Source organism: Phycodurus eques, chromosome 11 (genome assembly GCF_024500275.1).
Source record: "Phycodurus eques isolate BA_2022a chromosome 11, UOR_Pequ_1.1, whole genome shotgun sequence".
NCBI classification, from domain to species: domain Eukaryota; kingdom Metazoa; phylum Chordata; class Actinopteri; order Syngnathiformes; family Syngnathidae; genus Phycodurus; species Phycodurus eques.
In genome coordinates, this window is record NC_084535.1 from 5,267,082 (window position 1) to 5,281,006 (window position 13,925).

General features: G+C 40.5%; 1 protein-coding gene across 1 annotated transcript in view; it reads right to left on the reverse strand.

Annotated features, from left to right (window-relative positions):
- Positions 1–8,975, reverse strand: part of LOC133409515 (EGF-containing fibulin-like extracellular matrix protein 2) — a 30,100-nt gene extending 21,125 nt beyond the window's left edge. The window contains 5 exon segments of the mRNA XM_061689624.1: positions 6,981–7,265; positions 7,762–7,807; positions 8,482–8,576; positions 8,877–8,886; positions 8,889–8,975. Coding sequence (XP_061545608.1) covers positions 6,981–7,265; positions 7,762–7,807; positions 8,482–8,576; positions 8,877–8,886; positions 8,889–8,975 — 523 coding nt within the window.
- Between the last annotated feature and the right edge of the window lie 4,950 nt (positions 8,976–13,925).

Genomic DNA, 13,925 nt, shown 5'->3' on the forward strand with positions numbered 1-13,925 from the left:
TGCGACCGGACCTCAGATAAGTGGTAGAAAATGGATGGATGGATGGATAATAAAAGAGAAAAAAACATAAATACGCTCGTTTTCGATTGTGTGTGTGATGTGTGCCTCTCAGGGGCGTGGCCTGGGTGAGGTCAGGAGCTGAAGTTGGCCGGTTAGTCTGCGTGTGCATCCTCGCGAGAGTTCTCATTTTATATTTGCGTGACTGTTTGCCCTGTTCAAAAAAGTGACTGTGGCTCTCCTTGCCCACGAGTGAGGGCATTACAGTTACTGAATTCCTCTGCTTTTTGTTTTTTTACTTCACTCGAGTGGCGGTGTATCCGAAGCGTGCTCGTGCCACAAATTTTGTCTTGCAGAAAATAAAAAATAAAATAAACCAAGCAACAACTAAATAGGCACGCACTCAGAAGTAAAGTGTGAATACAGCGTCAGGCTTAATTGTCATTGGCCACACCAAGCAGCCTTTTAGGGTGGTCTTGGAACGCATCCTAAAATAATAACACTAACCGCTTGTCAACACTTGTCATGACTAATTAGACCCCGTTTGATGGACAACATTCATTTGCGGGAGAGGGTGATCTCACCACTGCTGGAAATAAGACTTAATATGCATAAATAAGACTTACAGCCAGCAACTTGTGGCCATCTTCCCTCGCGTGTGTGCTTGTGCGCGTGTGTGTTTAGTGGGTGGGCGAGGTCATGGAAATGCAAGTATCATTAAGCTGTCACACTCGCACTTAAGTTTTATAGCTCGTGTGGTTGCTTCAAATGCAGGTGCCAGTTTGTGTCACTACAACAACTAACTGACTGAGGTTCAACTTGAGGGTCAAAGGTTTTTTTTTGTTTTGTTTTTTTTTGTGTCGTCGTCGCTTGTCAAAAAGATATCTGGAGCCAAACTCAATTTAAAAAAAAAAAAAAAAAAAAAAAAAAAAGCTTCAAGCGGCGTGAAACGGCCCCTTGACCAAGTTGCATTGTTCCCCCGCTATATCGCAAATCATTGTTTGCATACTAACTTACAGTAATGCCCTTGCATGTGGGAAAGGAGAGCCACGGTTGTTACGCGCTTTTCAGCTGTTTATCGAAAGGAGGGAGAACAGTAAAACACAGTAAGAGCACTCATGCGGAAGCTGCTGTCAGCCACAGTTCACGCTCAGACACTCACACCCAGATTCCACCTGGCCCCGCCTCTTAAAGGCACATAGATGCTACAATACATACAGACAGGATTTTCTACACATTATATGATTGTAATTTGTTTTTTTGTGTGTGTTCGAATACAGTCACGGTGTGTTTAAAAAGTGTGCTTTAATAAGGTTAAAAGTATTTAAGCATTAAATAAAGGAGGAGTAAACTTATAAAAAAAAATTATAGGGCTTCGCTAAATGGCGGATTTTCAACTATTGCGGCTCACTGTTATTGAATTCTGCATAACGAATCATCAAAGACTGAGCAAATAAAGTTTTTTGTGGACTACAATGTAATGAAAGCAGAGTCAAAGTCAATTAATCGATGACGTCATTGGTATTTTTTCAGCAGAGTACAGCAATTCCTGACCTTTTTTTTTTTGGCACCACCGAATTGTTTCACATAGAGTTATATTTTGAAGGACTGGCATAGAAACAAATCAAAACAAACGATTAAAAATGCGGCTCACCCTTACGTTCGATATAGTCGTCGTAATTTGTGGGAGCCCTGCGCACGTATTTCTCTATAGCGAGCTCATCAAATCCTTTTTTTTCCAATTCATCATGGCCCGTCTGTCGAGTCTCCTCATTCCGATTTTGGACTCAATCGGCCGGATTCCCTCGGAGGAGTGGGCAAGAATCACAATCACAGTCTTTTGACATTGTTTCATCATCCGCAGAGGTTGAAAAAAATAAATTAATGAGTCAATTTTGACGAAGTAAGGAGTAGAAAGTATAAATTAAGTACAGATACAGCAATGTCTACTGAAGTACAGTAATGTAGTAGTTATTTGTACTTCCCACCACTGTTACTTCTTGTCATATCATCATTTTTCTGTTCAAAACACTCCTTTGGCAATGTAAGTTGTGGAAAATTGGCCGTGTTCTTTTCCCCGCTGAGCGTTTCGCTGATCTCTCGGTTTATTCGCCACACACGCGACATGGAGTCACCGAAAAACAAGCGGGGCGGCCCGTCAAAAGCCGTGACGTTATTACGAGCCTTTCTGCGGTTGGGCGCTCGCTCTTGCACTTTCATGTTTCCCGTCTTTTTTCTTCTCAGCCCTGCCTCACTCTGCACTTCGGCTTTGACTCAACAGCTGTGAGTGCTGCCATGTTTTACACCCCAATAAAAGCTCACGGTTCACAAAAACACACACGTGCACACATGAGGAACACAATCACACGGATCGTTGCCTTTGGTGTACAAATCATGTTTGTTCCTTTTTTTTTTTTTTTTAAACATCCGCTTTGAGCCTTGACCACCGCAGCAGCAAACACATCCCAGCTGCAGTCAAATGACAGGACACATGCTACCACAAATACAACCCCAATTCCAATGAAGTTATGTTAAACATAAATAAAAACAGAACACAATGATTTGCAAATCATGTTCAACCTATATTTCATTGAATACACTACAAGGACAACTTATTTAATGTTCAAAATGATAAACTTGATTGTTTTTAGCAAATAATCATTAACTTAGAATTTGATGGCTGCAACACATTCCAAAAACCCTGGGACAGGGTCATGTTTACCACCTTTTCTTTTAACAACATTCAATAAATGTTTGGGAACTGAGGACACTAATTGTTGAAGCTTTCTCGGTGGAATTTGTTCCCATTGTTGCTTGATGTACAGCTTCAGCGGTTCAACAGTCCGGGGTCTCCGTTGTCGTATTTTACACTTCATAATGCGCCACACACTTTCAATGGGTGAAAGGTCTGGACTGCAGGCAGGCCAGTCCGGTACCCGCACTCTTTTACTACGAAGCCACGCTGTTGTAACACGTACAGAATGTGGTTTGGCATTGTCTTGCTGAAATAAGCAGGGGCGTCCATGAAAAAGACAATGCTTGGATGGCAGCATATGTTTCGCCAAAACCTGTAAGTACCTTTCAGCATTAATGGTGCCTTCACAGATGTGTAAGTTACCCATGCCATTGGCACTAACACAGCCCAATACCATCACAGATTCTGGCTTTTGAACTTTGCATCCGTAACAGTACGGATGGTTCTTTTCCTCTTTGGCCCGGAGGACACGACGTCCACAATTTCCAAAAACAATTTGAAACTCGTCGGACCACAGAACACTTTTCCGCTTTGCATGAGTCCATCTTAGATGAGCTCGGGCCCAGAGAAGCTTGCGGTATTTCTCGGTGTTGTTGATAAATGGCTTTTGCTTTGCATAGTAGAGTTTTAAGTTGCGCTTACGGATGTAGCGCCGAACTGTATTTAGTGACATTGGTTTTCTGAAGTGTTCCTGAGCCCATGTGGTGATATCCTTTACACATTGATGTCGGTTTTTGATGCAGTGCCGCCTGAGTGAATGGCTGAGCAATTCAGGGAAGCTCCTTTTCTACGCAATCATGGCACCCACCTGTTCCCAATGAGCCTGTTCACCTGTGGGATGTTCCAAACAGGTGTTTGATGAGCATTCCTCTTTTTTTGCCACCTGTCCCACCTTTTTTAGAACGTGTTGCAGCCATAAAATTCTAACTTAATGATTATTTGCTAAAAACAATACAGTTAATCTGTTTGAACATTCAATATCTTGTCTTTGTAGTGTATTCAATTAAATATAGGGTAAACATCATTTGCAAATCATTGTATTCTGTTTAAATTTATGTTTAACACAACGTCCCAACTTCATTGGAATTGGCGTTGTACATACATACACAAAAAATATGTATCGAAAATGATTGATGAATATACTGTATGAAACACTGGGCTAACTCCACTTTGTATTTAAGTGCATAACTGAATAGAGAAAAGGTATATCTTTCAGATGAATATTGGTCGAAGTCAAGTTTAGTTGCAATTTGGACATATGGATGGCAGTCCATTATTAGACTCAGAAATGTTCCTGATTCATCACCGCAACACTGAGCCAACTCCAATTGCCCAAATGAAAACATTTTAAAATGGACATCTAAAATGGATTATTTAAAAAAAAAAATATTTCATTATTTTCACAATAAATCAATTAATTCACTGTTTATTAATTCCCATTTCTTAATGTTATTATTTAGAGTCAATTTAATTATAATGGATTAAATAGTCGTTTAATATAATAAAGTACAAATTTAATGTATATGAGAATTTTATTTTACTAAAAAATATTTTTGCTCATTTAAAATAAATCAATTAACCAATATTTCTCTGCAATACAGTGGCTACAAAAAGTCCACACACCCCATTCGAATGCCAGGTTTTTGCGCTTTAAAGAAATAGGCCCAAGATCAATCATTTCCAAACTTTTTCCACCATTAATGTAACCTATAAGCTGTACAACTAAATATATTTTTTGAAAACAATCTGTTTGAGAGGGGAAATAAAAATAAACAACTGTGGTAATGTGGTTGCACAATTGTACACACCCTCTTATAACCGGGGATGTGGCCGCGTTCAGAATTAACCAGTTACATTCAAACATGTTAAATGGGAGTCAGCACACACCTACCACAAATTAAAATGCCTCTGATTAACCCCAAATAAGGTTTTGATGTTTTAGTAGGTTTTTCCTGTCATGTTTTTTTTTTTTTTTTTTACCTTTCAGCCAGAAGCCTAAAGGTGTTGTGCTAACACTGACTGCTATTTGGAACTGTTAATAATTATCTCCGCATTGACTAGCTGACCCTAAATGAAAAGAAAAAGCTTCCCAAAAAAATGAATCGAGACATTTTAACAAACACTTTAGGAATTTTTTTTTAAGCACAACACATTAAGGGACTCTTGATAAAGTAAATCCTTGGCAGGTTGGATAAAAGAACGGAATGGGCCGCATGTGGTTCCAAAGTATTTTAAATCAGAGTGGTCGTCGACTTTGATCAAGTCAGGGAGCTCAACGTGTTCGTTGGCTGGTTGGGGACAAGCCAAAAACATCACACCGCAAGCAAGCAGTTTACAAAACGTGACATCACACAAGCTTGCAACACATCTGGCGCGCACGCGTTCTTTGGCCGACCGTGACATGTGTCACGCAGATGGATGAACGCTTCACCTCTGGAGCGCTCGAGTCATTAACACGTAATTATCGAACACCGAATACCGACCGGCCCGGCTCGGGGATGCACGCTCCTGCCGCATTTGGCCAAGTGCTACAGAAGCATACTGATGATATTTTGGGAGATAAGGAGCCCCTGCAGGCCAAATACTTTTTGAAGCGTGTCGAGTTCGGCGGTGCTACGCAGATGTCAGTGATGAAGGATTCCAATCAGCAAGCAAGGTGTTGTTAGCCGCCTTTGGCTGCCAGTCGGTTCTATCAAATGGTGCAATGTTTTAATATGATGAAAAGTTGACTTTTGAATGACTTGTATACAAATGATTTAGCCCTTGGACTCTCTGCTTTTCCATCAAGTGTCAAATGAAACAACCAAGTCATTCTTTTGATAGCTGCCTACAGTGAACCCCTGTTTATGGTGGGGTTCCAGAATTTATTTATTTTTAATTTTTTTTACCCCTCCAATCTGCTTGAAAGACACCTAAACTAATCAAAACACTACTTTTTGAACACATTGTGAACATTTTTGAACAAACTGCGAGTACAAAATGTATCGAAATGATTGCACGTATTGTATGTGCATGTGCCTTTAAGAGGCGGGGCCTGCTAGGGAGGCATGAGACGTGTGCGCATGAGCTTTGATTGACAACAGCACCCTCATTTTGTTTACGCCTTACTGTTCTCCCAGCTTTCAATAAACAGCTGAAAAGTGCATTGGGATTGTGACCCTCCTTTCCCACACGCGAGGGCATTACACTAAGTACGAAGTATACTGTGAAAACTTAAAAATGCCGTCTTAAAAAACGTGATACGGCGGGGTAACACTGCAGGGTAACATTGTAGTTCCGTAAACGTGCCCGTAAGCGAGGCGTTCCACATTTGGCTGTATTGTGACATCACAACTTGGCTAATTTACATGATACCGCCCCATGACTTAGAAAGGTGAGCTAAAATGCAGTTTTAGCGCAGATTAGCATTAGCTAGCCAGCATTAGCTTCTGATAGGTGGCAGATAGTATTATAATGAAATTATATATTATATATATAATTATATATATATATTATATATTATAATCTTTAGTTATCTGCCTATTTTGGAATATGTCAGCAGTTACTGCACTTCATCACCCCTTCCTCTGCCCATAACACGATCAGCTCGACTGGGTTAAGATCCAGAGCCACTTTCAAGTGGGACCGCCAAGCACCTTCACAAGACTGTGTGAAACACGCCAGCATCCCCCAACGGATGCATCATGTCAAAGCCAAAAGGTCAAAGGGGACATATTGCAGAAAACTGCTTTTTTTTTTAAAAACGGTTTGTATAAAAATAGTCGGATCTCTGGACTGCCTAGTGTCAGAAACTTTAACTTTATTGGCAATGGGTTACTTGAACCAATCAGACTTCAAAACATCTTTAAATTCTCCATTTGGTTGGTCAGAGCAAAACTGCTCAACTCCAAGACCCTGTCTGTAGGGATTTGCACATATGAATACAAGTTTGTTTTATTTACATTTTTCTGTTTTTGCCATGTGATTAGAGTAATATTGATTGTAAACTGCTCCTGATGAGGATTTTGTCGTATTTTTGTCTCGTGTTGATGGTTTTAATAATTGTGACGCGATAGTGGTGGTATTGAGACACCCAAGAACTGTTTTAAATTGTGTGTTTGTGGGGGGGGGGGCCCAATATTTTTCCTTTAAGCGAGTTAGCGTACGCTCCTGCTGACTGACCGACCACAATGTAGAATCCCGGCTTTCCAGAGATAACAAAGCTCACTTTCGATTCACCCCGTCTTACCTCTGCAGACGTTCTGCTCGTCCGCCACGAAGCCGGCGGAGCAGCGGACCGTCATCCTGCCGGTGTGAGAGACCCGGCCGCCCGGGAACACCCGCGCAGGCTGCTGCGGCTGGCTGGGCGGCACGGCCGGCACCGGGGCGGCGGGCTCTTGGGGTGGCATCTCCTCACCCTCCTTGCTGATGACGATGACGGCGCTCTTGGGGAGGCACAAGTAGCCGCCGAAGTGGTTGATGCACTGCATGCCTCCTTTGCAGGCGTCGTCAAGCAGGGCGCACTCGTCGATGTCTGAAACGTGGACGGCAAAAGAGCGGTAATAAGTGCACCGGATTGGAGAAAAGAATACAAGTTTTCATTTCAAAGGTTTCACAGCAATGTTGCATCTATCATTAAGGAATTAGAGCCATTTTTAAACCATGATCCAAAGCATACCGCATCATACGTCAAATATGGCTGCTAATGGAGTAAGCCGACTGAACTGCAAGCTTTGTTTGAAGACGTTTCACAAATAAGATGGCATTTGCCATTATGGAATAACAGCAAATGTTAAAGCTAAGATCCAAAGCATACCACATCATGTGTCAATCACTGCATGGTCATGTGTGTATGAAGCAGGCTCATTGTAGACTTGAGGTTACGCAAAAATACGGGATTTACCTTCATAGTGCATGCCATATTTTACATAACTCTCTAAGAATTCCATTTTTATTGGAGATGACATTTATGCCTAAAAATTGAACAACACTGCAAAGATTACAATGACGCACATAGAGTCAAGTCTTACCTTTGCACTGCTCTCTCACACTGTCGTACTCATAACCTTCAGTGCACTGCGAAGGAAACAATCGTATTAATAACACAAATCATATCCAGCCGCGTAATAGGCGACCAATCGGTAGAGCGGTAGAAGGCGGCGTAGAATGTATTAAGGAACCATTGAGCGAATAAGGTACTGTGATGTCCACACAGAGACGAACCGGCCATGTTCATGATGTCACTAACTGGACCACGCCCCTTAAAGGCACACAGTTGTTGTTGTGACTTTTGGCTTGCCCCCAACGTACAATAAATACGTCTCGTAAAATAATTACATTTTCCTATAATTACGCGCAGTGTTAAGATTCAAACTTGATTGCGTTATTAGCATGGTCGCAGAAACAAAAAAACGCTACTTGTTCGTCTTACATTATTTTCTGCAATATTTTCATGCATTAAAAAAGAGGTATGAAACAATTTTTAAAAATGACATTACAATGTACCCAAACCTTTAAACTATTTTAAAAGTAGCTTTTCTTCCTGTTTTGTCATTACGACACGTCTTTATAAAACATGTTATTGTATTTGTTATTATTTTAAAACTATTGATGCATGTTAAATGCCTGAAAGAAATAAAATGTGCAAACTTCTTTTGTATTGTTTGTTCAAAGGTTAAAGTCAGATCCCCCCCCCCCCCCCCCCCCCCCATGATTTTTATCATTTAACATTTTCTTTTTCCACAACTTACCGAGTAAGAGATAGGCTCCTGAGTCTCCTGAGGGACGACGACGGGGAAAAGAGCAGCGAGGAGACCCACGCAGATCCACCACATGTTGACGGTCACTGAGCAGACAGAGAGAAAGCACAGTCAAGTTTTAATAGCACTTATGATGACGTCTTGAACGAGTCCTGACATCTCTTGTAATGTCATGTTGATGCCGGAACCTGTAAACTCTCCTAAGGGAATGTGAACGCACACACAAAAAAAATAAACATCAAAATAATTTACAAACACAAAAACAAAAAAGATCGCTGCCTCAAAACTGTGGGTAAATACGCACGAGTGGGTATATAATTAAAAACAATAACATTAAAATAAAAAAATAAAAAAAAGGGGGGGGGGGGAATCGGACGATACCTGACCTGGGGAGCTACGTAGTTTAAGCAAGTGGATGAAAATAAAGAGGTCCGACACGTTGGAGGTGTTAGTTTGGCGTGGATGGTGTGCGAGTGGCGCAGCATTTGGGATGAAAACGAGCGGGGTGGGTGCATGACATGCAGGGGGCGGGAGGCGGGGGGCGGTGTACCGGCCAGGTTGGGTAGACCTCACTCACCGGGCTCTAACCAAAAGTCCTAAAACAGGCTGCAACGGCGTCCTCTATCGGCATCTGGTGGTATTGCATAGGTAAAATGCTCTTTGCACTTGTTTTTGATCTTCACAGACGCATATTTTTTTTAACAAGAGTTGATTCAAGGTTAAGTTTAAAAAAAAAAGAAGTTAAAATATATTCGCTTTTTTTTAAAAATTACTTTTAATTATTAAAAGGAAAACTGAAAACAAAGTCACCTATGAACAGTTTAATGTAATATCCCCCGAAAAAGGCTGCAACATTGCCCTCTATCGACAAATGGTAGTACTGCAGACTTGAAACGCCTTTTGAACTTGTTTTGATTACAGCCTCATGAATACAGTAAAACTGACTTTTAAATCTTTTTTATTTTTTGGTGAGAGGTGACATTTAAGCAAAAAAAAAAAAGAAAAAAATATATCATTCTGCTCATTAAATAAATCACTTATTTTATATCATTTAAAAATCAAGTATTTTTATTGTTCATTATCAGTCCCTTAAAACAACTAGAAAAATAAAATCGTTAAAATAAAATTAAAAGAGCCCAAATAGTCATAGTTTTTTATTCATTAACACAGCAAATAATAATTAGGCTCTCAAGAATGACCACAATTAAATGCAATAATTAAATGTGTCACTGAAAAAGCATAGAGGAAAATAAGACATTTTGTTGGTGTCATTAGCTTCTCAAAATGTTCATTTAAAATATAAAAATAATGTAAAATAAACTGAATATGGTCCTTATTTGTTAATCAGGACAATTAAGAGCCCAAAATAAACAGAAATAAGCTTACCAAATTAAAATTGTTCACTTAAAAGTGAAAAACCTGAGCAGTCCTATTTTTTTGTTCAACAGCCCCTAAAAATAATAGGAATTTAATATTGGTCACTGAAAAACTCCTAAAACAAAAGAACTGCATTGATTTTTGTTCACTGGGCCCTCAGACAACCATAAATAAATATACAGTGTATTATTTGACTGAAAATATTTAAATAGATATAAAAATGCTCATAGCCTAAATTATATAAATTAACTAAGGCTCTAAACGATATGTATTTTTTCTTTTAAGTGGAAAACTGAGAAAAGAGACACCAAATGCACAACACAATTGTGTCTATAGCAAAGCCTAAAACTTTAAATAAAAAATAAAAACCCACAATAGTAGCAATAAACAACACGCAATACCTTTCACCCTTTATTTCATAGGACAAAGCAGTTTACTAGAAAATAACAATAGATTGAATACAAATAAGGAGCAAAAGATAGCCTTTCGTAAATACCAATAAAAAGACTATTTAAATAAACTAGACATCTTAACATTTGATTTAGGGTTATTATTGTTGCAATGTCAAATCGTGGCACTCGTGCTTTTGTTTTTGTTTTTTTTAAATGATTTGACCTTTTTAATATTTCCTCCATCATCTTGTGGGAGGGGGTAGGGGGCGGGCTTGTGTCTTGCAAATGCTGAGCTTCTCCTGTGAGAGGCATGTAGTGGTCAGCAGGTGGTCAAACCAATGCTGCGTCAGCAGCCTTTGGGCTGTTTACAAGAGGAACATCTGCTGCCATGATGTCACTTCCTGCCAGTTGGCGTCAAAGCGGGGTGGGGGGGGGGGGGGAAATAAAAAATAAAAAATAAAAACAAAGCACGTAATAGGTTCTTGCATGAGTGTTTATTTTAGTTGGCAATGCACGGTCAAAACAGACAAGATCAGCTCCACTGTGATTAGAAAATATATTGGTTGGTTGTTGTTGTTGTTGTTTTAAGAAGTGGGAGCAAGTCATAAGCCTCAAGTCTTCCCTTTGAAGGTGCAAGCAAGTCCCAAGTTACTGTGCCAAAAATCAAGCCAGTGAAGTCAGTGACTGCTCGTGAACAACTCTTCAAACTGCCACTCAGAGTTTGAGTTATGTTATAAATTGTGTATTTACTGTAAAACATCCACATAACTTTGCCTTAAAGTCTGCGAGTCCAATGCTAATACATATAATACTCACAGGCATATATTTTTGATCCTCTGCGAAGAACGACTAATATTACAGACTTTCTCCGCCCCCGCCCCCGGTGGCCAAAGAGCATTTTGTCACTGACAGTCTGTCGGCTCCCCCTTCAGCTCAGGGGGTGATTTCCTGGGTTGCCTTGCGACTTCAAAGACTGAACTTGACTCGAGTCCCTTACCGGTGCTATTACCTGATATTGCTCGCACAGAGCACGTGTGTGTGTGTGTGTGTGTGTGTGTGTGTGTGTGTGTGTGTGTGTGTGTGTGTGTGTGTAAAAGTGCGGCGGGTGGGCACGGGCGGTCCGCATGGGGGCGCGAACGACGTTTCTTTCGATGCTGAAGGCAATGCATCAGGTACTGTTGGCATTTGGAGAGTGGGCCAATCAGTTCCTGATGCAGTATCATCCACATCAGAAAGCTCTTCCTTCATCCCGTCGTCGTCGCCGTCATCAGCATCATCATCAGCAGCAGCAACATCGGTGCAGGAGAGGAATGCAAACCACTGTTGCCGACTTAAGCCGTTCTCAACTTGGGGTCTGAGGCCCAAAAGTCAAACGTGGACTCAAGCCTATTGTGCTGTTTCACGAGTGTAGACAAAGAAAGCTGATTTAAAACCGTTTCTTGTGGCTGAATTTGCCTTACATGATATTTTATAAAGATCTAATTTATTGACTTAGTTCACGTGATACTGTCGGGAAATATATGAATTTGCACATTCCTATTTTACATTTTGATTTATTTGATGTTCATACTCTGATTATAAAAATCTGAATTTACTCAGCAGTTACTCAGTATTACAGTAGTTTTTTTTTCACTGAATACTGACTCGAGTAATTATTTTTAGAACTATATTTGACTTTTATTTGAGTCACATTCTTATAAAGCAGTGATTTTGAAAGTGTGGTACGAGTACCAATAGCGGTAGGCTGTCTCCCTCTAGTGGTATATAAAAGAATCACTCAATTAAATATTCTGTGCATAAGGTTACAGTGGTTAAAACAGTTTATTAATCAAGTACAGTCCAGTTGTTTTTAAGAACAACGCTTACATTTAATCTTTTAGGACACTTTGTTTTCAAACATTTAATCAGGCGCAATTTTATTTGTCATGTGCAGTACATTTCAATTTAATCGTTATTTTTTTTATTCCCTATAATTAAGCGTAGAGTTACTGTTCAAACCGTGCCGAGTGCGCTACTTATCTTAATGCTGGTTATTATTGTGGTACTTGGAGAGTATTTTTTGAGGTGGTACTTAAAGTTTGAGAAGCACTGTTCTAACGTACCAGTACTTTTAACTTGACAATTTTTGGCTCCTCTAATCACCTCCTATTATGATACTATGCTAAGGCTGTTATTGGGAGAAACGAAAACCTATTAAATTGGGAGGCGCCTTAATGGTCGTGGGAAAATGCGGTCGAGTGTACAGTACACATCACTGTAAGTCAAGATGGCAGCACAAGCATCTGGAAAGTGAGTGGATGCAAATCCGAGAGAGGCATGCATTATGAAAGGGGGCCGTGCTTCAAAAAGACATTTTTTTTTCACCCCCTCCCCGCCAAAAAAAAAAAAGTGCGGAAAGAGGGAGGTGAGGAAGAGCAGACAGGTCCCGGGTGAGAGGCCCTTGGGTAATCGCAGTGACATCTTCATTGAGGGCCCGCGGTCTCCTCGCCGCGCGCCCTCCCGAAAAGGGCGTCGCTGATGCCGGTCGATGGGCGCGGGAGAGCGAGGGGCCGAGGGGCCGAGGCGCCGCGTTTAGCATAATCCCAGAGGCCATTGTGAGAGGAGCAAGTGAACGACTCACAGTTGCCAGCTGAGATTTCACCAAAACACGGCAGAATGGATGTGGACGGGGGTGGGACGAGACAGTGGGGATAACACAAGAGGAGGCAAAAAGGGGAAAAGGGACAGGGAGGACTGGTGGTGGGAGAGGCGGCAGCCTTGAGGAGGAAAACGCATCCGTGTTTAACCCTCAGGACTCTGTGCTGACCATGAGTGTCCACCTCGCATCCCTCGATTGAACCATTTTAGCTGTGTCGATGCAAATGGGTCAGTATCGCAATACAAATCAGTCATGTCTCATGAAAATGTCACTGACTCGTGAAACGCTGAGGTCTCATTTCACGTGCTCAGGGAGTTGCGCACATACCAGTACAAGAATAAGTCTCCAAATATGTTTCCCTCATTTTATAATTCGATTTTTTTTTTATTGGATGTACATGATCGTCATGTCCCATAAACTGCTCTGCTAACTACACTGTGTGTCATAACTGTGTTAAACAATAGTAAATATGTTTTACATGGTTCTATTATTAGTTTAATAAAATGATTCATTTTTGAAAATGTATTTTTTATTTTTATAATCATACTGAACATGTGTCCCTGAAAATTGGGGTCATTATGGGTTAACTGGCACTTTAAGAAACCCCCTGATGCTTTCAGTGACATCACGACCAGCATTTTGTCTAGTTATAATTATACTTCTGTTTCATAATTTTCATCAGGTTATGTCTAGTTGGATGTCGTCAAGCTGAACATCTCCACTCTGTCGTAGTTAAAAATTAGATATCGAAACATATGTTAAACAGTACCGTGAGCTTGCTAACTGAACACTGCTGCCAACTGAAGGTCCACCATGTGCTCATTCTGTTCTAACATGAGGCAAAAATGTCCACCCTGTCTTTTTTTGTTTGTTTTTAATCCCAGTTTGGAGTTCATTTTTGGAGAATGGTTTCACTATTTATAATACAAAAATTGATCTACACAGTATGCTTTTTAATCCATCCATCCATCCATTTTCTGAGCCGCTTCTCCTCACTAGGGTCGCGGGCGAGTATGCTTTTTAATTCT